Source organism: Pleurodeles waltl, chromosome 1_2 (assembly GCF_031143425.1).
Source record: "Pleurodeles waltl isolate 20211129_DDA chromosome 1_2, aPleWal1.hap1.20221129, whole genome shotgun sequence".
Taxonomy (NCBI): Eukaryota; Metazoa; Chordata; class Amphibia; order Caudata; family Salamandridae; genus Pleurodeles; species Pleurodeles waltl.
The window spans coordinates 1,016,986,308-1,017,011,768 of record NC_090437.1 but is presented as its reverse complement, the minus strand read 5'-3'; the positions used below and the strand labels follow the sequence as shown (position 1 = coordinate 1,017,011,768).

Below are 25,461 nucleotides of genomic sequence, written 5' to 3'. Positions count from 1 at the left end.
ATGGAAAGTAAAGTAAGCCTTGGTAAGCATTTCCTTAAATTCTGTTCAGTTTTTCCAGAATACAAAGTATTTGAAAAGTAAACCATGCCATTTCTAAAGATTGACAATATTGAATTCAGTGAGCAGTTTAGAGACACCTTAACATGTGTTTGCTTTTCCACCAGTATTTTGAAATGTGTTTCTTTTTTTACTTTTTTAAACAATGCTTGAAAACAAGCATTGAAAAGGTGAATAGCTTGGCACTTTCATTATAAAGGTGAGACCTATTGGCTTTGCCAATACTTGTTTTATTTATACATTGCACGTGACACATTCTTTATATCTGTATCAACACATGTTTTTTTTCTTTTTTCACAAAACTTTGGGAAGTATTACAGCCAGTCAACAATATGTTTTTGTGTAAACTGAATCTTTATGAAATCATTGTTAGATCCGATTTACTGCCCTGTTATGCTAATATTTCTATATATTAATATATAAGGATAATGGCCTATTTAAGCAATCTATGTTATTAGATTTATTTTAAGTTCTTCTTATTATTTTTTCCCCCCATCATAGCTCTACAATGTATTTCATAACCATGACTGTGTTACTTCACAACTCTACTTCAAATTACCACAGCAGCAAGTAGACAACACTCCATTAACAGCATCTCATGTTAACCTTTGGACTCAACAAGACATCTTCCCATGAGCAGACCCAAACCCCAACATCCATTTGTCGCCCTTCAAGATGGTCTCTTTTTTGGTGGGTTTGTTATTTTAGAAAACATCTCCCTCATGCTGCAAAGTCCTACATTATCTTAGCTCTCCTTGTCACTTTCATGTGCTGCTCATCAGCCAGTGCCCATTCTATAATCTTTCTTCCATCTCATATCCCCCGGTGCATTGGAGAACAACTAGTGTAAAGCAATCCTGCGCTTCGCGAGCACCGCCAAAAACCAGCATACGGAGTTTACCTCGCTTACGGAGTTTGTTTTTACCTCGCTTACGGTTCCATATTTTTACAATCTGAATTTTCCGTTTCCATGCCAAGTAGGTCACTCATAATTTGCATCATAGTTCCTGCTTTTTATCTTTGGGCAATTCCATGTCATATGTAAAGGCCCTGCTGCAGGTTTACATTTTTCTTTCGAATTTCTATCAGCCCTAATGAAACATCACTGAAGGCTAAACACTCAACACTATAAATTCATTTATACAATTCATTCATCTTAAAGCATATTCGCATATTTCTTTTAAAGAATCACGATAGTGGCAAAAGACATTTTGTATTTGGCCACAATCAACAAATATGTAAAAAAAAAAATGAAAGAGCAGTAAAAATAAAAAAACAAGAAAGGGTTGTATTCCGTTTAGTTTATTCTCACAACAGATTACATTGAAATGTGTAAAAGTGGCAAACAGTGGAAGAATGTCCTCTTTTGTGTAATTTAGCGCTTTGACGAAGCCACAAGCTTTCGGGTGGTTTGACGACAGGCACTGCCATGTTCACTAGTTTGAAGATGCTGTAGTAAGGCAGAGCTAGCTTCCTCTGCTGACTTTTTTTTAATGCTGTGCAAGTCAACAATCCATTGCGACAAAAGTTAGTCTTCTATGGAAGTAGTACTGAAGCCACCCAAACTATGTTTATTTTCAGAAGGGCACCTCTTTGTAAGATGACAGGACACATGTTTGTAAGGTCCTAGTCTCACGACAGGGAATCGCTGATTATTTCAAAAGCTGGATTTTGCACTCTTGGAAAATAAAACACTGCTGCAGGGTGACCAGTGTAGGAAATATACTTTCGTCTCCTACTCTCCCTTCCTCCCTCCCTCCCCCCCCCCCCTCTTCCCCAGTAATAACAATGACCATCCCCACTGCTGCTCTGTGGTAGACAGCATGTTTTTTGTCTCGTCTCTGGGTAAATGACCATCAGAACCTGCAGCTAAATATCTTGCTTCGGTTCTAAACTACAATTCCTCGTGGGCCTGTTCTGCATGATCTCGGGTTTATTCTGTGAACCAGTAAGTGGTGGCAACAACGCTGAATGCAGTCAAGTGTCTCAATAATCTCTGACTGGAGAGTGTTTCAAGTTAAAGACACAGGCACGAGAAGCATTTTAGTGGCACTGCGTAGGGGCATACATCTATTTGCATGTGGCATTCTTATCTCTGGCCACACTGCCAGCCGCAAATGATACTTACCCACCCAAAGACACACTTGTATCTTCAAAATACGCAATTCTTGCTTCCGTAATTACTGGATTCGATACCTCATCACACCCAGGAGTGGTGCGTAGGCATGCGAGTGGTACAAGCAGGTGTATTTTGTAGACTAGATAAATTAAAAAAAATAAACAGCTTCACACACCGCAAAGCAGTTTAGTCTATATACTCCAATAAAACGTGCCTTTAAATCGTTACAAAACCACCTTAAAAAAGCCGATGTGTTGTTCGAAGAGATTATTCTGTAAAGTGGCTTATTGAAAGGATGGCCAGCAAAGATAATACATAAAGATTGTTTTGAGGGATATTCAGTAAAAACAGAATAAATAAATAAGTAATATTTTAAACAGTATTTGATAGGTTATTTAAAAAAAGTCACATAACAAACAAGATATAGTAAACATGGCTGTCTGCTTACACAGATATAATCAATAAAAAGAATGCATAGATAACTGAAGTCTTACTATGACATTAGGAAAACAACGCCATGTATTTCCACACAAGTCACTCAGTTTTTGGCCATGGCAGACAATTATCTTAACATTATTTCATAAGTGTAGCCTTTTTACAAAGTTAAGCAGAGATACCTGGTGGAAATAAAAGTTGAAAAAAAAATATCTGAAAACGGTCTTCACTTTTAGGGCCTGACTTAGAACTTGGTGGATGGGGTTTACTCGTCATAACGGTGACGGATGTTCCGTCCACCGAAATATAAATCCCTTTATATCCAATGTGATTTAGATTTCAGCAGACAGGATATCCGTCACCGTTGTGACAGGGTTAACCCATCTGCCACGTTCTAAATCAGGCCCTTAGTCATCATGGCTGTCATCTCCATTCTTCACAGCGAGTCCAACGGTTGCATAAATGCCTCAAGCGAATTGGATGCTTAAGCAGGTGGTTCAGGCTTCTGTTTCCTGGGCAACAGACATATAATGGAGTCTGATGCTGAAACAGGTGACTCCGGCTTCAGATTCCGTGGGCAGCAGACATAATCTCACTGAGCCACTTGCATGTGTTGGCTTTAAAACAAGCTAATCACAGATATTTTAATGGATGCCATGCCACCATAAAAAACGGTTACATTTTGGCAAGGCAGACAGTGGAAGCACCTAAATGCAGTGGTAGGGGACACTTTCTCATGTACACGTTTGATACTAAAGCAAATATAGAGTGTCCTTTTAGCATGCAGTATAAGACTGGTGATGCTGACAACATGTGGCACAAAGCAAAAATTACATTTTAAACAATCCATGGGGTTTGCCTTTAAAAAACAGACATTCATGAAAGAAAACCAACGTTTCAGGGGCGAGGGCGTAAATCTGTAATCCATTTCCAAAGTAAGCTCTATACTTTCAAACAAAAATGAACAGTAGTCACGACCTTTCACTGCCACTGGATTTGTGAATCCCATCACCATCAGCGGAAGCTGCGCTCGACACCTGCACAGCAGCTACCAACATTTGAGCTAGGCCAAGGTCGGGCCATGTAGCAGGAAAACCCCACGTCTAGAGCCCACTCTCTCCACCTAAGTATGTTTCAGCACCCCAGACTCGGCCAAGCGGCCTAACATTAGGAGGATCTCTGTACCAAAACACCCCTCCATATACTACAGCTCTCCAGTCTAGTATGTTTCTGCTCATATGCCTGGTCACAGGGTTTCTGGATATGTCGAGCATCTTGCTCAAGATGGAGAACGGAAACCTATTGTGTTACAAGGAGGGGAAACTCGTCACGTGGTTTTCACACTCCCCAGTGACTTTCGCATGTCTGGGTAGCTGGGTGATGAGGCTGCTACAGGCATGGAGGTTTGCTGCCTCCGAACCCCTCGGCCAAAATAGAGAGCAGACAATAACGCCCTGTCCACTATGGCAGAGCTTCCTTATTCAGTTCCTGGGTCGGATTCAATAAAAGCCAAAGGCTGAGGTGAAACTGGAGCACACCTCGATTATGGGATGTAGTACCTGCAAGCTGTAGAATAAAAGTGAATACTACAAAGCACCTCTGTGTTCTGTGCCCATGAAGGCCATGTATCTTTATACCATCACACAACTGCTTGGTAACTTTCAATAAATGCCCTTATAATGAACATTTAGGGAGAGCTTTATCCCAAATATAATGAAACATACCCTATTACACATAACATTACATTACACATAAGTCACAAAGATGAGCCTATGACTAATGTAATGGATGGTATTAGAATCTATGCATCTACAGTGTCCACGAGGGCACACATTAGGGACACAGATTGTGATACACATCAGATTATACAAGTTAGATTCCTACTATCAAAGCAACAGTTCTGTAGACTACATCCAAAAATGTAGGAATATATTTTGCACGTTTATCTTTGCACCTAAATCACACCCCAAAAGATAAGTTATAAGTGAAGCACAAATTGCACCAAACTGCACAATAATGGCTACTGCTTGGTGGAAATGTGATAGGATATTTATTGGGAGGAAGGCAATTTGTTTGTATTTGCATGCTCCTGTTGTCATCTGAAATCCAAAGAACTATTTGTGAATTATGGCCCAATGTGAACAGGTTTAGATTCACCCAGTCAATCAATTTCCAGGTGGATTATGTGTCCTATTGCTCTACTTGCTGGCAAAAACCTAACAGGATTTGTCTTCGAAACCCAGGGCGGAAACATGTTACAATAGTTGAAAAGGCCTCAACAGCTTTGGTAAATTGAATTACTGGGACATTTGGAAAGTGCTGACCTAGAGATGTATTCATATTTTAACCAGACATTACTTTCTGGACTCAGACTTAATGAAAGTCCCGCAGGTGGCCGGGCCTCCTTAATGAACCTGCATAGTTAACATAATAATACTTGTTTTTTGCCATTCTACTGCCTCTTTTGTTACCTATTATTTAGAATGTGCCTACTGTTCTATTTAAAACAGTAGAGCCATCAATGAAGACCCCAGGACAGAGAAGGAAAGATTACTTATAGTCTTAGTTCTCTCTCGGGGAATCCTCGTTGAAGTTATAAACATCCCACCATAATTCGAGTTGTGGCTTCAAGGTGATAAATCATATTAAGTTACTGTCCTTGGGTTCTCTAATTTCAAAATAAAGAAATGTGCACTGCATGATGTCATATCAAATCTGCTCGATACCTTGAAGGTTTGAAGTGAAGCTGCTAGCTTTCCGATTTCAATCCTTTATTTTATTGTATTTTGTTCCTTTGAAAATAAATGAGTAAACTTAAGTCCAGGTTTGATCTACAGTTGAAAATCAGTTTTATCAACAAGACATATTAAGTTGAAGTGATCTTAGTGGGACTAGTCAAATGTTTAGGACTACCAATGATGATCCCATAAGGAGGACTCACACTGCCATTACACAGCCGTGAGTCATTGCCATGTTCTCATTCCTAGCAGTCTTTTCTTTCAATTGGAAGTAGGAGCCATCTCCAACCTTTCTTCCTCTGGGTTTCAGTGATCACTGACCTCTCTACAACCTTCTGGTAGAGAGTTTCACAAACAAGTTTGTATTATTATTTCATGAAGGCCATAAAAAAAGCAATGTCATTTGGCTACTAAATAACTTAAGTGCATGAATGCGAGAATGGGACAGGGACAACCAATCAGAACGGTTTATTTATGACAACACGTACTGGTGTAGTCTTGCTCATAGGTATTCTGCCAGGTCCCTGCCCATGTGGCTTGCTGGCAGCCCCATTTATTCTAAGCTTGCCACAGCGTGTTTAACAGCCTCTCTTCCCTGTCCTCGATTTAGCTTTTTTTTTCTGCTCCAATAATAATAAAACAATGCTTATTTTCTACCCACAGAAAGAGCAGAGTAGAACCGTTGCACCATGCTTCTGCACACTAACAACAGCTAACTATACTCTACCAGTTGCTTTGTATGTTTGGCCTGGCTGGAAAGTGGGTGAGCATGAAGATGACATGAAGCCGCGATGATGAACACATCCCTGAAGGGCACAGCTGCAAGCTCTATCAGGTGTGCTAGCTCTGCTGATATCCCTGTGTTTTTCTATCAAACATTGATTTCCAGTGGGTCATATGGGTTCATGGCAGAAAGTTCTTCTGGCAGGAGAAATGTCTTATTGCTCATCACTTTACAGAGTTATGGCTTTAAATTATCCAGTTCCCCTTTATGAGCCCTCAACTGAGACTCAGACCAATAATTGCGGGTGAGCCTATGTACGTTTGATTATTCAATTGACCTTGTATGTGAGAGTAGTAATATCTCGATCTTAATGATGAGGAATATGAGTGACAATGCAAAAGCAAAAAAGGTGTGCGTAAAACCACTGTATCAGAGGCAACATATCTGTGGGAAATTAAGACAAGGCCACTTTTAGGACATATAAACCATCTGAGTACCTGGATGCCCTGCGATGATGATAAAGGAGATCTTACTTCCACAGCCCACTAGAGCATCATGCAGGGCTCCGATTGCATGAGCTCAAAGTAAACAACATTTTAAGGGCCAGTACTCAAGCGCACATCACTTATTGTGTGCATTGTGGGACTGCATCTGCAATACAGTCACTGGGCTACCTCGGGCAATTGGAGCTGACAGAAATCAAACATGAGAGCCATCATGCCAATATTCTCATCCAAACAATCATCTCGAGTTAAATTTTTGTTGCGAGCCATTAAAAAAAAAAAAAGGTGCATTAGAACAATCATTTACAGTAGGCAGAAGGGCGGGGTAGAAGGACAGCTGATGGGCAACACTTCAGTTAATATAGCAAAAGGAAAACAGAATGCCCACTGGCACTTATTCAGGCTGGTTAGGTGAAGATACAGCACTTTGAGGAAATTGTTGGAACAAATAGAAAAAATGCAGCATTATACCATCATCTTTCTGTGTCAGAGTACTTAGTGATCGTGAGTTGATCATATTAATTTAAATCAGCCAGTTTGGAATTTCTTGTTGCACTACAATTATTAGACGCAAAGTGCCTGGATTCTAAAACGTGTTCCCTTTTGTTCTGATTTCCGAAGAGCTGATTAAAGTGCTACAAGACTAAGCTACTCCAATCATTATCCAAGTGCCGAGGTCATGCTGGTTAAAAAGCACAAAAAGGAAAGCTCCTCTGTAGTTTATCTGCCAGTTGGAACAAGCGAGGATACTAGTGCATCTTCAAGCCGGCAAGTGATGCCCGCCAGCACTTCTCCAATATTTGAAAATAGAGAGTGAGCGCATAAGGACTCAAGAGTCACTTACGACCAATATTGTCCAAGATGATTTAGATACAAAGGAACTTAAGCAGCATGGCCTCCAAGCGCTGCAGGAACAGTCCGCTGTGAGAAATGTGGCTATGTTCTTTTTGCTCGTCAGTCTACTTTCGAAAATGTTCTTTTTATGTACAAGCAGAAACAGACCTTCCACTGCCCATAAAGAAATTCACAGACAAAAATAAAAATTATATTTATATATATATATGTATATTCATGCTTCTTTTCAAGTTACACAATGGTGGCGACGGACAAGTGTACATGCTCGTCTAACATTGTTTTTCATAAGGAGTATTCTCCGAAGACAAAGCAGCAGCAACTGAACGGAAGGCTGAGCATCGGGTTGTGTTGCTTTTGTGTAACTACTTTACCTCCCGTAAAGTATTGCAGTGTGTTCAAGAATCCTCTTACAGGTTTGCAGTTAGGGCATTTCAGGAACAGGACGTTTCTGTTTTAGAGTGTCAATGAGGGACAGCACTCCTCGTTTTACGCTTGTTGTAACTCTTCGGGTTACTGTGTCTGGAGGGGGAGGTGGAGGCGGTGGCTGTATTTTATGCAAAGGAGGCCTGGCAACCAAACACTTCTGATACCGCAACTGCAATGAAACAAACACATTTGTAACTACTTGTTAACACGTACAGGTACCAAAACATAAATTAGTGCATGCCATACACCAATATGCATTTGGGGTGCGGGTCAGTCCCCTTCAAGGCATTAGTTTGCTTGATTGACCCTAATCGGCCACTGGCTTGAGACAGCATTCCTATCCTGGATCAGCCCAGGTAGGTGTTTTAGTCTCTCTCTCATGCTATTGGCTGTTTGGATGTGTCCTTCCACCTCCACTGGAATGAATAATTTTGTGCTGAAAAGTACACTAAATCATCATATGTTTGTAACATTCAGTTATTTCTCTTATACATGCACTGATACAAAAGGAATCCTTTCATGTTAACTTATTATTTTTTTTAACCACAAGACAGATTAGTTTATTTTACAGCAAAACAAATGAACTGCTAGGAACGTCTATGGGTTGTTAGTCTAATTGTATCCATTAGAATAATATCCCTATGGCACCCCTAGCAACTACATTCAACTGCCAGAATTATTCTATGATTCAGCTGCCGGGCCAAGGTTTAAATAAAAAATTCAGCATACTCGGTGGTTGTGGCAAAGACAACTGGCCTTGCTTATAACTGAAAATATAAGCCACTTCTCTTGACTTTGCCAATGCTTAGTTTTAATTGCTGTAATCGAACAGGCAAAAACATTGATCGTGGTGTGCCATTTCAGTTTCTTTAACTTAATCATTTTCCTCTTGTCGGATAGTGGAAATGTTACTAGAATCAGACAATTGGAAACTGACACCAGATTCACTTCACCTATTTCTAATTTTTAGTACTGGAAGGGGCCCAAAGAAGGTAGCATGCAGGCAGCACAAGAACAAAGGTGAGGCAGGCCTGTGAGTTTTATTGAGATGCTGGCATTTGCAGGGCTTTATTTCGAGATGAACTAGCAGAACATTGGCTCCAAACACTCTCTGAGCTATTTTGTCTTCATTAGGTTAAAAAAAAACTTGTTCTCCTCCCTATTGTGTTATGCTTATGCTTCATCCTGGAATGTTTTCTCCAGTACTGGGTGTACCATGCATTTCAGGACCTGAATCAGCATTTTTACAGTAGAATGCCAAAATCACATCAACATTTCAGCACAACCACTAACTATTTAAACACTTCCCATTTAAATTAACTCTATGTACATACATCTTGAGTGACTATTTGAAAAATGAAGTGTGACTGTGACCATTAGGGTCTCTATTTGGGCACCCTTGAAGATCTCAAGAGTATGTCTTAGCATGCTACAGCAGATTAGAAATTAAAGGCACAGCAGATGAACCTTCACTTCACTGCAGATTGATCCTCAAAGTTGTGCTTTGACGGACTCTTGCTCCGATACTGTTGAACAAGTTACTTACCCTTGGTAACGCATTATCTGGTAGAGACTACATCTAGCTGCAGGTTCCTTACCTTTGAATTTCCCAGGCATCAGAATGGATCCAGAAGATTTTAGTGTGAGCAGTACCCCTGGCTTCGTTCGGTTCTACACGTCAGCGCCGGAGGTGACGTCATGGTTACCTATATAGGCACCACCCAGGCACGCGAATGACAGTTGCTTTTCATGACTTTCCAAGCCAGGAGCACAGAGCCATGAAGTGAACTAACGAATGTGTGTCCAAATTAGGGCCCTGAAAGAGATAATACTTAACCCTAGAAATCTGTCCACAGAGCGGGAAGGCATGGGTTTTTGTAAGAAATTTGCAGATAGATATAGTCTCTTCCAGATAATGCATTACTGAAGGTAAGTAACTTGTTCATCTGATAGAGACTTCTAGCTGCAGATTCCTTACCTGTGAATAGATACCCAAGCAATACCGTTCCTGGTGGTGGGCCGCAGACAAACTTTCTATAGTAAAAAAGTCCTACAGGACCGAACAGGAAAAATGACCATCCCTATGGACCTGACTGTCCAGGCAGCAATATTAGGCATATATGTGCTGCCTGGCAGATGTCCAGGACAGGGACTCCATGAGCCAATGCCATGGTTCCAGCTTTCCCTCTGATGGAATGCGCCCGTAAGACCTCTGGAGGCTGTTTTTTAGCCAGGGTGTAACAGATTTTGATACAGAGGACGACCCAGCGAGAACTGGTTAGCTTCTGTACTGCACAACCTTTCTTTACTCCAGCACACCCCACAAAGAATTGGTCGTTCAGCCGGAACTCTTTTATGCCGTCAAGGTAGAACAACATTTTTTTGGGGTCCAGACGGTGGAGTTGCTCCTCTTCTTGAGAGGGATGCGGAGGCGCGCAAAAGGTGGGCAGAATGACAGACTGTCCCAAATGAAATGGGGTCACCACTTTTAGAAGGAAAGAGGCCCTGGTTAGAAGCACCACTTTGTCTGGAAACAGTCCGACAGGGAGACTTGGATGACAAAGGCTGCAGCTCAATCACCCTCCTGGCAGATGTTATTGACACTAGAAAGGCTGCCTTGATGGTAAGCAGCCAGAGGGGATAATTGTGCAGCAGCTCAAAGGGAGCACGCAAGGTAGGTGAGAAGTAAATTAAGATCCCACTGAGACATGATAATGGGTGATGGGGAAACGTATGTACAAGCCCCTGGAGAAGCCTATTTACAATAGGGGACCAAAATTGAGATCCCACTGAGGCATGATAAAGGGTGAAGGGGAAAAATATGTACAAGCCCTTTGAGAAACCTTAGGGGAATTAAAGAGGGTTGGTCAGGCAGCCGCAGGAACGCAGACACAGCAGAGATAGTCCTGAAGAGTAGCCAGAACAGAGGACTGCTGGCAAGGGTAACGATGAAGAGAAGAATATCTGAGAGAGAGGAAGAAAGAGGGTTGATTTTTCTGTACAATATAACACAAAGTCTTGGCATCAGCAGGCACACACCATCTTGGTGGAGGGACGCCAGACTGCCAGAATAACATTACAGAATTCAGGAGGAAGGTCGATGGCTGTCGATTGTCGCCACTCAACTTCATGCAAGGAGGAGAGTTGACAGGTTCAGGTGGAGGACCCTCCCCTATTGCTGCGACAGAAGATCCTCCCCAAGGGGCAGCCTGATCGGAGGATTGCTGCTCAATCTCAGAAGGTTGGGATACCAGACTCTCTGTGCCTAGTCCGGTGCCACAAGAATGACTTGGGCCCAACTGTTCTTGATCTTCTTGAGAACTCTGGACGACTGCCTGGGGCGAGCCCGCCTTTTACAACCAGTTGTCGGGATAGGGGAAGACTGACACCCCAAATCTCTGCAAACAAGCTGTAACCATCGTTATCACCTTGGTGAACACCCGAGGGGCGCTGGTAAGGCCAAAGGGTGAACTGAAAGTGCTCGTGGCCTACCCTGAACCACAGGGAATGTCTGTAGGCAGGCAGGATGAGAATATGGAAATAAGCATCCTGCAAGTCCAACGCTCCCAACCAGTCTCCTTGGTCGAGGGCAGACAAGACCTGAGCCAAAGTGAGCATCCTGATTTCTCTTTTTTGAGGAAGAGATCAACGGTTCTGGGGTGTGGGGGCGGGGGGAGATTGGGAGAGAAAGCAAACCAGTATCTGGAGATGTGTCTAGTCCACTGGCATCTCCTAGTTCCTCATACCAGTCTATAGATGTAGTTGTGTCTAACTGGTATTTCAAAGGGGCCAGTGATTCCTCTCATTCCTCCCCAATGCCTGGCCACTCTGGAAAATGCTCAGGCAACAACCTAGGACCAATGGACCCTGTCGGCACCAAAGTCGGCACTGATCGACGCCGTTCCGACTCCGAGTCGTCTGGGATGGGAAATGGGCTGGTGCCACCGATGGGCGGCAGGAGAATCAACATCGGGGTGGGTGCCGGAGAAGGCTGCGTGGGCACGACCAGCGCTGGTCTGGATCCGTAATTAGATCCACAAGACCCAATCAGAGCCGAGGCCGGAGCAGTTGGCGAAGAATCTGATGGGGCCTCCTCTGACCAGGCAGGGCATGGAGGGGTTGGCCAGTTCAAACACAAGGCCAGCCTCCTTGTGCAACCGTTAAGGGCACATGAGACTAAAGACAACAAAAAGGCAACATGTTACGTTAATTTTGACTCAAGAATCAAATCAGGCTCAACTTAACAAGTTTTTTAATAGCTTGGAGTATCATCTTTGGTCACACCGTTCAGGAGTTTGCACAGCTGAAGCGTCAGCATGTAACCTGCACAAGCCAATGGAGAGACCAAATCTTTCCACAGGAAAATAATAGTTTCATGTTTTTACTGCCAGAACATGTAAAATACAGGTTCTGCCCATGAAATATGCTGCACTCTACCCTAGGGTTCGGCAGGCCTGTCATAGGGGTGACTTACATACATTGCAGAGGTAGGTTTGGCTCTGCCATTGCTTTAAATGACACAGTCGGGCAGCAGTTCGAAACCGCAAAGGCAGACTGGGAAATTCAATTTACCTGGTGCACATCCAGGGTGGTACAACCGGTGCTGCAATCCCTGGGGTGACTCTCTAGCTAACCAGGTACCATATCCTAGGGACTTACAGGCAAATTAGCCTATGCCAACTGGCTACATCCAATGCAACATACACGTTTTGTGGTCAGGACACTGGCAATGAGGTCTGGTTAGCAGGTCTCCGTCTTCTCTCAGAGCCGAAAAACCAGCAGCATCAGTCCAAAACTTGGGGGGTGACCATACAAAAAGAGGCATTTCCTTCCAAACACTTATTTACATCGCTCAGATCGAAGTCAGAATGAATGTCGAGTGTGCACTATGAAATGATGTAAAATAAATCATGTACAGACCAAGTTCAAATTGATGTGATACTTTGAGTCCACTTTAGGATGAAAAAAACAGATGGCGACTGGACATGAATGAATAAATGGATAAACAAAAAGGAATACGTTTAAAAAACACACACAAATCAATAAAAAGTCCAATGGTAAACAAATAATTTTAGAGGTTTGAAGTGTGAATGAATGAAAAGCACGAGCTAGACAAATTATAAGGTTCTACAAAGTACATGAAGACGGATACAAAAAGAGTGCACATGCACAAATATTATCTACATGCTGTAAATGCATTTTCTCTACTGCACTCCGATGCCTTTCAGGCCTGGCTATGAAAAACCATGTAAATAGAGGTGATGAATCAATATGCAATGGATACACCATGTATTGTGAGCTGAATTTAATAAGTCCGGCATGCAAATTGAGAAAGATACCTGGTGATGCAAGAATGAATGAATTAGTACACCACATATACTAACCATAGGCTGTCCAGTGGTACTTTACCTTGGTTTCCTCCTTTGGGATATTAGACAGTCTGTAGTGATACGACTGACACATTCAGTCTTTCTGTGACCTAGTAAGATAGTTCACTGGGACTGCCACATTTGGCGGTGATCTGTGTCGTGAACATACTGCTGGCATGGTTGACTACCCCTTTCATTCTCCCTGGGTCGACAAGATTGTTATCGTTGAGACGGATTACAATATGTATTATTCAAATATCTAAAAACGATGCACTTTGTAACTTGTGCTTTCTGGTGGGTTGTAATTCTTACTGACCACACCCCGTCTGTTGTGGACCTTTGTGGAGTCTGTTGTCCTCCTGCACCCTTTTTGGTGTGATGCTTTCACACAGACATACCTGTTTATTAGAGGACAATGACCCTGCTGTGGCACAGTGATATTTCTTGGAGATTCGTGTGCTTCGGGAAGGTCAGTGGGATTAGAACAGAGTCTGTCATATAGGGGAACTTTTTCATTTTAAAAGGTAATGAAATTTAGGTGAAGATTAATCTTGTTTTGTCTTCTACCAGCGCACTGTGCTGCGTATATATATCTGGGTCCTCAGGCCCGAACAGTGAGGGTATTGCTACAGTGTGTAAGGAAAGGTGGGGTAATGGGTTTGCTGACCAAAAAGCCCATTTGAGCCTAGATTGGAGGTCTACGTGGGAGAAAGCAGCCCTTACCTGCTCTCTGTTAGGAACACCCTGGCCCCCTCCAATGAAAGGGCAGCACTCAATGGGATCTGGTGGCCCGGTCTATTATTAAGACACCATTGTCACCAATCGGGTGAAGTTATGTTTTCACCTGGTAGGAGTGGCTGACTGCACCCCCTTTGTTCGGCTCTTACCTCCACTCTGTCAGCTCAGCCAAGGACTGTGCTGCTCTCAGAGCCCTACCCACCCCCACTACCTCTGCCCATTTTAACCCCCGGGTTGAGCTGGGACGGCCACCCTACTGCAGGCTTGTCAATCTTAAGAGGTAAAGAGATAGGATTTCTTTGAACGCCTGGCTGTGTGGATGGCGCCTGGTAGTTAATTTGTAGGAAACCCTCGGGCGTTTTTTAATTGTTAATCATTCTTTGCAGGAGGACGTCTGCTCTCAATGGCAGATTTTGCTCCTCAGTGATCTGACATTCGAACTGTTAGTGCATAGATGCTACGTTTTCATATTGCTTATGTGTGGCATTTCCATAGTTTCAGTTTACTTACGAGTGGCATTCTATAGCCATATATCACATTTTGAATTACACTTATACTGTGTATAATACAAATTTTAAAAAATTACTGTTGTACTGTATACTGCTTTCTCGCGCACAGGCTGGGACCTCTTAACACTGTAAATACACAGGTCTGCAGTGCTTAATTTGTGCTTGTTGTTTCCGGTGCTGAGCACCGGCAGTTATTTTTGAGGGCCGGGGCTTAGTCTTCTGCCTCAAGCATTTGCTGCGAGCAAAAGACACATATGGGAAAGACGGAGGACGGGAAAAACGAAAAAGCGGCACAAAGGAAGAAAGTAGAAAGCTGCAAGAGTGAGCTGAATGGGCAGGGAGAAACTTTATATGGATTGAAGAGGCCCGAGATGGCTTCAGAATTATGGAGCCTCAGTATTACGTGTTCACATATTTAATTGCAGCAGCCGCGTTTTTAAGAGGAGGTCTTAGGGCACCGACACCTCTTTATTTACAAAATAAGCACTGCAAGCCTGTAGTCCCACTCCTGCCTCCAGGATTCAATTATGTTTCTCTCTGGTTGCATTGTCAAACTGACGTTTCAAAACGTAAAGGACTGCATTTCTCACCAATTATTTTAACCTGCATTTATTTTTCATTTAAGGTGTGTGCGCTATTTTTTATTCAGTTACTTGTGCAAACTACAAAATAAATAAATATATATTTTACAGATACTTGTTTTATATTAAACAATAAATCTTTTTGCACATTTTGTGGCAGCCTGTCTTTTACCACTTGTAATACAGGTTTAAAATATTTACAGTACCTTCTAAGTTGTATGCGAGGACCTCGTAGCACTATAAGCACATAAGTGACTATTTTGCACTGTGCCAACAAAGATTCATTTCTGTTTCTGGTCACATAGAGACATCTGCATTTCCCCCAGATTACTTTACCTTACATTTATCATCAGTTAAGGTGTATGTGCTATTTTGTATGCAGTCAGCTGAAGGTGAAAGACCCACAAAATAGCTACAGAATATGTTGTCCTTTTTAAACAAGTCTTTAACCCAAACCCTATGCTCTCACACCGCTCCCCATTAAAATCAGGATTAGTTCTGTAGTCTGGTAGATTACTACTGCTAATTATATAGTGTTTTTCTTTTCACCACTGCCACATTTTGTTTTCCAAATTTTCCCGGTGGGGGTGAACAAGCCCCCTCTAAACCCTGCTTAAGTTGGTCGGGTTCACTCGCATTATAACAATCCTCGCCAACCTTTACACCCCACCACTTTGAAATATCACCTGCCGCCACTGTTCCCAATACATAATTCAGGGCCAATGGAGGCCCATTTTTTTAGCCTTTCTGGTGCTTGTAATATGCAAGTAGAAACTACATATCTGAAAGTGTATTTCCATGAGCTAGTGCAACTCAAAGAGCCATAACCTGCACCTCCAAAGGTAAGACATTCCACCAATGAATCAGGTGCAGGGTGTTTATGTCTGTTATTTTCGGATACAGATCCAATGCTTTTCATGTTTTCGAAAGAAAAAAGAAAAAAACAGAGAAAAGTGAGAGAAGTAAAGATGGGGTTGACAGAGGGTATTTTGTTTGAAGTATTCCTTTATATATTATTATATACATATGTATTATATATGCAGGTGTTTTGTGACATACATTGCTACAATATGCATAAGTACTGCTCGCTACTCTGATTCAACCATGTGAATCTATGAAAGTTCCAATACTGGAGTAAGAAAATTAGTTACTTACCTGTAACTGTAGTTCTCCAGTATTGGAATCTTTGATAGATTCACATGCAACCCACCCACCTCCCCGGAGAAGCTCACTTTCACCTTTCTCTCTCTCTCTCTTTTCCTATCTTTAACGCACTTGTGCTTGGAACATCTGAGGTGCTGGAGCCTCTCTCAGGAGGATTCTAGAGGGTGGTGTTGTCTGATTGGTGGATGCTCAAGTTTGGTCCTTTTCCTAAAATGACTCTGATAGACTGTTAATTTAAAGAAGCCTAGGGCCCTTTTGTTAATATATTTCTACACTACTTGTGTAAATTGTATTGGGGGCTCCCATCTCGATGACGGGGAATGATTCAAGCATGTGAATCTATGAAAGTTCCAATACTGGAGTAACTATGTTCTTCTTTTTGTTTAAACACGTCCCAGAGAGTGCATGTGTTTTCCAGCTGCCTCTCATGCTCCTTTTTCCTCCCCACATTGCTCTTTCACCCATGTGCTTCTCTCCCCCTACCTGCACTTGCTGTCTCGCCTGTGTGCATCACCCCGCACTCTAAGTTCTCTCTCTTTCGTTTGTTTATCCCTTTACCCCATGTTCTCTCTTTGTTAAATTTTTTTAAAAGCACGTTCACGCTATTCTTCGACTCATCTTGGATCAGTTAATAAAAAGAAAAAACCCAGTGTCGGTTTGTAGGTGTAAGCATATGTGTTGGATGCGTGCTTGCACCTACATAATCGCATGTCATCCATGTCATTGTGCCCTATTATTATTTTTTCTTAGACATTCTGCATAGCAACTGGTCTGCTCTGCAGCATGGCTAAAAAACATTAGCAGAGCCAATCGGTCTCATAATCGGTCTCATAAGCAAGGCGTATTGGCTTTACCAATGCTTGAGCAACAAAAATACTGCTTGCTGAATAAAGGATAGTGTGCTTTTCTATTGTATTTGGTGAACTGCACAAGTTCTTTCTTTGCTTCTGCAGCCTGTGTTGGCTTGCTTCAGTCTTGAAACAGTCTTAGAAGCAGCACTTGGACACTTATTTGTCTCGCATTAGCTTGGTGCAGCTCCCATGCTGGAAGTAGCATTGTGGTTTTTACTACCATGCAATCTCACTTCAAAGCCCAATAACCTTATTGCCTGCTTTCCAATACAAACTGTATATTTTGATGCTGTGGTAAAAGCTCTAAAGTTTCCCAGATCCAAGATTGAGTAGCTTATGCAGTCCAGGTTTTGCTTTGCAGTCATGTTTATCCCATTATGATATCATGACTATAAATTTCAGAATTGTAAACGAAAAGCTGGACTGAAAGAGCTACTCACACATGCAAACGGAACACTTAAGAGCTCTATTATTAGCCCAAGCAAACAATTCTTGCAGCTATAATTTCTTGCCTAAATACCTGTGAAGTCCTCATGTCAGCATACAATGGCTTGCTTCTGAAGAACGCATATTTTCTTTCCGGGTCCCACTGCATCTCCCTGCTTAGCTAGCCTACATCCAACGGCTTCACTTTAGCGTTAAGATTTAATTTCCTTGAGTGTTTAGTGTTTTTATTTAGTAATAGTTTGATTTACTTTTTTATTAGGTTTCTTGTTTGTTTGTGCTATCCTGTTAACCCCACCATCCTTTATTGGGGATTTTCTAAAGCAATAGATATCTTGTGCTTGACATAAATTGTAATAAAATACCTGCCTAACTGCCTAGTGCCTCAAATGCCATGTCCATGTTGCAGTTTTCTCTCCCGGCTCTGTATTTGCTTTGTCATTCTTCTCACTCAATTATTTTTTCGACTTCCTGACCAGAAACTCCTTCCTTTCCTACTTCTATCCATGCTCATACTCCGTTTCCCTCTTCTGATTTCCACTGAACAATTTCTTCTTCCACAACCTAGGTGTGAGATCTCACAGGGAGGAACGTCATGTTTTTTTCTTCCAAGTAGCAACATCCTTTTTCTGTCTCTACTATTTCCAATATTTCAGTGCAGTTTCATAGCTGATAAAAGTGTGACTCTCTGTAACTAGCTTTTAATGGATAAAACTGCGTCTACATCTCCAGACCTTCCTATCTCTTCCGAAGTTCTGAAAGTTGCTGTAGACCTGGCTCTCCGCCTGAACCGCTGGTACCTGCCAGCGCCTGGATACACTCACGGGCAATAAGTTGTGCTCTGAAAATTGACTGATTGATTCATGGGTGCCAACATCAGGTGAGTTTCTCAGGAAATTTCACTTACCATACAAGCAGCCTGAACAGCTTCTGAAACGTTCCCCGCATTAGGCTCACACCAGAAGACATGACACTCAAAATGCTGATTGCCAGTGTCCATGATGAAGGCAAACGTATGGATATCTTTTCCTACTCCCATGAAGGACAGGAACCGTACTCTACATTCCAAAAGAATCTCTTCTTCATTCTGTAGCGGAGAAAATTGAAATATGTGATTGAAACTTCAAAAACACAGATGGGCTCTTCTCCGCAGTACGGTTTAATGTACGAGTGAGACAGAGCCTGTCAACTATCATTAAACACAATGTGGAATGCAAAACCCATAGGAGTTCACATCATAACAGCACATTACATAACCCATCACCTACATTCTACGGAAACTGAAGTGGAGCAGATCTCTATTATTTATGTGCCTCAATTATGCAATAGAAGGCCCATATACCATCCTCGCTTTGGTATGGCTTACTAGCATTGTAATCTTCAATATTGTTTTATTTCTTAATATAAATTCCTGATGATCCAATCCCTTATCTTTGTAACTTACATCTGCCACTTTACTTTTCTTCTTTGCAGATTACCAGCTCTACCTGTTAAATATGCACTTAAGTCATGTGGAATAAAACACATCAGCTACAACCTGAATACCGCACTTTGCAGATGATTGTACTTGCTTAAGTCATATTAAACAGTTATTATTGAATTGAATTTAAACAGTATGACTAAATTATTTATGTTTTGGTACATTAAGAAGGGTTTCGGACGGAAACCAGATAAGCAGAAATGTATGCAGTATGTAGCCTACGCTCCTTCACTTAAGACTTTTAGGCAAATGGAAGAGGAATGGGGGTAAACAGAGCAGGAAAGGGAATGGGTCTTCTATAAATTCAGAAACAGCAGATAAGCTGTAAAGATTGTGTCAATGGCAGCATATTCCTCGTGGAAGCGCATCACATTTAAGTGTACTGATAGTAAGGCTTTGGAAACAGAGAGCAAAGAGCACTTAATACCAAGTGCCCATGTTGTAAAGGGTACGAGTGCTGCTTATTCCTTCACTGGTAAGAGCAGTTCCAAGTAATAACTAAACTTAATTATTACCTCTATAGGTTCTTTGACACTGTCGTTATCAATTTAAAAGTGGGTTTGAATTGCCATAAAATCCATCACTGGCTGAGACCGACTAATCACTAGAACATTTACATATTTCAATCAATTACTTCAGTTAGCAACAAGAATGGGACCGCAATGAAAAAAATCGATCTGTACAGCAGCAGAAGGCTTTGAATGGAGATAAACTGTGAGAAGATTATTAAACATTAAAAAGCACAGCAAAATCTCCCCTTTAAAGCATTCTACCATTTCGTCGTTTTTGTCCACTTCAACCTTTATCTTCCATCCCAAGTTTGATATCTTCATTTGTACCCAGGGTTTTCACTCTCAGCGGTATATTGCCCTTCATTAGTATGCCGAGACTGTAGAGTGCCCTTCATCAGTATGCCTCACCGATGTTAACATTCCTTAAATCAAACACCCAGACGAAGATAACCCAGTGCCAAGTAATTTAGACAAAATTCATTGTTACAGAGTAAACAATGAGAATTTAAGACCAGCACTACCCCTTCTATATCGACTCTGAACATGCATTTTGTGGACAGCCGTGTAGTTTGCGAACAAAGATGTACAGTGCACTTATGAAAGTGACGTGGTCGGTGAAGGAGTAATGCACTTGCCAAGAGAGCCAACCTTTTTTTTTTTTGTTTCAGGATGAGTGGTAGTGTACCTGCTAACCATGCAATATATGTTAGCCTTCGAGATCTCTGCTGTCTCGAAAAACAACAATCCCATTTGAAACTATGATTGCTACAAGTTAAATGAATTAAGCTTCCTTCCCATTTCACTTGCTACCAGTTGAAAAAAAAATCAGCCCGAACAAAGCATTTTGAGGCCGTTCAAATCGTGGCCATTATCTTTTCATCCAATTTACATTCGAAATATGGCACTTGCATTGACGTGACACAATAAAATGTCAACACTGTGCAAGTAGAAAAAACACACAAAGTACTTGCTCCATTTCTTGCACCTGTGCTTTCTGTAACACCTAAAAAGATGTATATAAAAGTGAAGCTTTCTGTAATCAGGCCCCAGCTGCTGATGTCATATCCTCTGGGCCAGTGATGGACTGATAAAATGTAGGTTTATGGAATTATTTACAAGAGCACAAGCAAATAAATTGACTTTATTTGCACTATCTCAATATGTAGTTCCAACAAAGGGATAAAGCTCTCTTAGTCAGACCTAAAGAGAAGCATTCCAACTTATTCATACTACTTGAATTGCTCAGATTTCCTATTTGACAAGTTCCTTCCACAGCAAACTCAATCACAATTAGAGCAGACTATGAGCCTTTTGTGTAGACCAGTGATTCCCAAACTTTTTACTTCTGTGGACCCCCACTTTATCATTACTGAAACCCAGAGACCCTCACTAAATCATTATTGGAATCTGGGGACCCCCCCCAATCACCGAGTCATTACTGGAAGTCAGGGATCCCCACCTAAACATAATTGGTTATTTGAAAAGCAAAATAACACACAAAAAATATAGAAGCAAGCATTACAACATACACAAATGATAAACTGTACTTAATTTGTAAATAAAAATAAAAAAAACTACATTTAGTAGGGAGGTGGGAGCTTTTCTAAATTCACAAGCCACACATCGTCCATACTATATTCTGCTTGATGCACCAATACTGCTCCCACCAATCAATCTGAAGATACAAATTTAATTTTTAGCCTCTAATTTCTAATTTCTTGACATTTTGCAGACGGCCAATCCATTTCTTAAAAAGACAACGGTAGGCTGAGTTCCGACAAACTACAATGGCTTGCAAAAAGGCACTGGCAACTAGGACCTGATATGGAAAAGTTAGGAAAGGCATATTACGTCGTAGCACTTTGAGGTAGAGAGAGCAAGTCTATATGGCACCGGAGCTTTGAGTGTTTAAGTCGAGGTCATTGTCTAGTTTGACTACTAGATCCCATACAGATGGCACTCGACGGGGTTTTGGTCCTCATTGTGATAGCCATAGAGATTCTTCTAAAGGTTAATTTTGTTGAACACTGAAAGGATCTCAAATTTGGCAGAGTTCATTTTCAAGTAGTTGGCGTCTTACAATTAATAATGGACCTCATAATAGCTACGTCTCAAGCAACTGAGTGTGAAGGTTCCATATTCAGATGGATGATTAGTTATCATCAGCATGCAGGTAGGCTTTTAGCCCCTAAGCTGTTTGACGCTGCAGCCAGTGGTTGAACGTATACCAAACAGTAATGTGGGCAAGGTGGACAGCTGAGGTACGCACTAAAGGAAGGACAGTATCTAGTCAAACCAACTAGGTTCTGTTTGACAAAGGTGATTCTAAACGTAAGTGTGCCTTGTCCAACATATTAAGCTGTTTTAGTCAACACAATAGAATGGAATGGTCAATAATACTGAATGCCGTGGACAGATCGAGGAGAATAGTAACCCCCTTAGTCTCCCCCATCCATAGTCATTCTAAGATCGTCTGTGGCAGAGGTAATTACTGCTTCAGTAGAGAAGCCAGGTCTAAATCCTGCTTGGTTGGGTGAAATAATTTTATTGGTTTCTGTTTTGTGACTGCCAGTTTAAAAAGGTTGGCTGGGTAAGGCTGATATGGCAATAAAGAAACAAACATATATTTCACATAGGGTGAATAATTGACTTTTTTTAGGGTGTCAGGGTCTAAGACAATTTTACAAGAGACACTGATGATGGACCTAATCTTATGGGGTTAGCATGATATTGTGATTTTAAGACAGCAGCAGGCCAAATATTCAAGAGCGAGCCAAAGGGCTTTCTAGCTTGAATTACTTTGAGATATAGGGGCAAACTGTGATAGGGGAGTATAATTTAAAAACAAAATTACTCATCTGATTCTGGAAGGGCCTGTTCAGACTAGGGGACATATTCACAGTTTCCTTTTCTATGAAATAATTGGATAAGGAGTGTTCTAAATTGTCAGTGGGTTTAACCATCTTGCGACTGAGGGATTAAGAAGAAGCTCAAGGGTTCTAACAAGATTTTGAGGGTTGCTGTGTGCCTGTGTGATATTTTTGAGAATAACATTTACTTTGATTTTCACACTAGATGATTATATTTACGCATTTGTGTTTGATATTTTTTCACGAGGATCACAATTTTTCCTTCAGGCTCTTTGAAGGTGCTTTAAACGTTTTTAGGTTGTCTGTGAACATGGATTTTTATAGCAATTTAGGTTTAACCTTTTTACTGCTACAGGTGCGATGTGGTCCAAAGTAGACGCTGTTCAGAAGATCTACTAACATGTTGGGATAATTAGCCATTTTGTTGAGAAGTGGACAAGCAAGTTTGTCCCAGAGAAGTATGTCCAGGTAATCCCTAGAAACAGTGTTCCAAATTACTTTAGCTATGGCTTGAGTATTTTTACAGGAAAAAATATCTCTTGTCATAAAGAGAGTGACTTGTCTAGGGAAGTATCTGAAAATATGGAAAAGCTATATTATTAGTACAGGTCCAGATCAGGTTCAAAGTATGGCCTGCTTTGTGTGTGATGCCCTTGACTGTTCGTATTAGGCCTAAAGAAGAAAGGGCTTCAAAGGAATTCTTGTCAGGCTCCGAGCAACATTCTACAAACAGGGTTTGAGCATAGATAAGGAATGGTTTCTTACCTGTAACTCCAGTTCTCTCGTAGGGGTATTTCCATGATAGTCATAAGCACTGAATAGTTCCGCGCGCCTGCGGGGACCCCGGAGCACTGTTGTGTAGTATATTCTTAAGTGCAATCATCAGCTCCTTGACAAAAAAGGTCTGTGAAAAACACTTAAGAATAACAATGTGCAGCCTATGTGAACAACTACACAGACCAAATTGTTAGAAGAAAAAACAGTTGTAGTGTAAATTCACGTTTAAACCTCTATTTATTCTATAAATACATAAATAAATACATTCTCATATTTTATTTACACCTCTCATGAGAATAAAACAATGTAGGGCAGTGTAGCCCATAGGCTGCCATTATACAGAATGAAAATAGAGCTGTGCCTTTAAGAAAGTAAAGTCTTCCTGTTTCCCATCATGCACAGCAAAAGGCAGTTGCCTCAGTTCTTTTTTGGAGGCTATTAACCTGACATGAAGAAAAACAAAACATTTGTTGGAGTACCAACCTCCATAATATTCATGTTCTATGTCAACTCCACCGGGGAGGAGGGAGGGTTGCTTATGACTATCATGGAAATACCCCTACGAGAGAACTGGAGTTACAGGTAAGAAACCATTCCTTCTCTCGTAGGGGATTTCCATGTATAGTCATAAGCACTGAATAGAGTAGCAAGCCCATCCCCATAACCGCGGTGGAGTAGATATAAGAATACTGAGAAAAACATGAATCATGCAAACAAATTCTTGAGCAAAGCCTGCCCAACCTGAGCATCTGCCCTAGCGTCTGTATCAAGGCAGTAATGCTTAGTAAAGGTATGGACCGACCTCCAAGTGGCAGCCTTGCATATTTCTGCCAAAGGGACATTTCTCATCAAGGCTACAGTAGCTGCTTTCCCTCTGGTAGAGTGGGCTTTTGGCCTACCACCAAGGGATTTGTTTGCTAACTGATAACATAACATTATACATGAAACAATCCACCTGGATAACGATTGTTTAGATGTGCCCAAACCTGTTCTGATTGGGCCATAGTTAATAAAAAGCTGTTGTGATTTTCGAAAGCTTTTTGTCCTGTCCAGGTAAAATTTCAAGACTCTCTTTACATCCAGAGAGTGCAGAGTTCTCTCAGCAGGGGTAGCTGGATTCTGAAAGAAAGTCGGTAATGAAATTGTTTGGTTCACATGGAAGTCGGAGACTACCTTAGGTAAAAATTTTGGATGAGTTCTCATTACCACTTTCGCAGAATGAAAAACCGTGTAGGGTTCCTGAGCGCAAAGGGCCTGGATTTCGCTGACCCTTCGCGCTGAAGTGATTGCCACCAGAAAAGCAGCTTTCCATGTGAGATGCTGCAGCGATGCCTTATGTATCTGCTCGAATGGCGGCAGCATCAGACGTGATAAGACAACGTTCAGTTCCCATGGAGGAGAAGGCTTTCTAATGGGAGGAAAAACCTTCTTTAAACCTTCTAGGAAATCCTTAATAATCGGAATCCGAAAAAAGGAAGTTTGTGAAGGACTCTTTCTGTATGCCGTTATCGCCGCCAAGTGAACTTTTATTGACGACAGTTGTAAGCCCGATTTTGCCAAACTTAACAAGTATGGCAGGATAGATTGTTCCCCACAGGAAACCGGGTCAATGTTGTTGTGTAAACACCAAATGCAGAATCTCTTCCACTTGCTTGCATAGGCTGATCGCGTGGAAGGGCGCTTTGCTTCCTTCAGAATTTCCATACAGTCCTGAGGTAGGTTCAAGTGTCCATATTGCACTAGCTCAGGAGCCATGCTGCCAAACTCAACGATGAGGGGTTGGGATGAGATATCTGCCCTCTGAACTTCGTGAGAAGGTCCGGACGATATGGTAGCCTGATGTGTGGTTTGAGTGACCGGTGAAGAAGGTCTGGGAACCACCACTGGCGTGGCCACTCCGGAGCAATTAGGATCATTTTGGTCTGAACATTGGACAGCTTCTGGAGGACCGCCGGAATCAGGGGAAGCGGTGGAAAGGCGTAAAGAAATGCTCCTGACCAGCTTATCCACAGGGCATTCCCCAGTGTCCCTGGATGGTAATATCTGGAGGCGAAGTTTTGGCATTTTTTGTTTTCTGGGGTTGCGAATAGTTCTGTAGAGGGGGTACCCCAGAGTGCGAAAATGGAATGAACGACGTCGTCGTGTAGTACCCATTCGTGGTTCTCGTCCATTACCCGACTGAGGGCATCCGCTTGAACATTCTGGATGCCGGGCAGGTGAGTTGCCACTAGTGACAGGTTCCTGGCTAGAAGCCAATGCCAGATTGTCTGAGCCTCTCTGGATAAAATTCTGGACCTGGTGCCTCCTTG

The 25,461-nt window shown here is 41.8% G+C and overlaps 1 protein-coding gene across 9 annotated transcripts in view; it reads right to left on the bottom strand.

Annotated features, from left to right (window-relative positions):
• Nucleotides 1-1,343: 1,343 nt before the first annotated feature.
• Nucleotides 1,344-25,461, bottom strand: part of APBB2 (amyloid beta precursor protein binding family B member 2) — a 940,970-nt gene continuing 916,852 nt past the window's right edge. For all 9 annotated transcript variants that reach the window (XM_069201881.1, XM_069201876.1, XM_069201871.1 and 6 more), the window contains 2 exons: nt 18,421-18,600; nt 1,344-8,026 (listed from right to left, as the gene is read on the bottom strand). In XM_069201881.1, the coding sequence (XP_069057982.1) occupies nt 7,853-8,026; nt 18,421-18,600 (354 nt within the window). In that variant the 3' untranslated portion in view covers nt 1,344-7,852. The remainder of the gene's footprint in view (nt 8,027-18,420; nt 18,601-25,461) is intronic.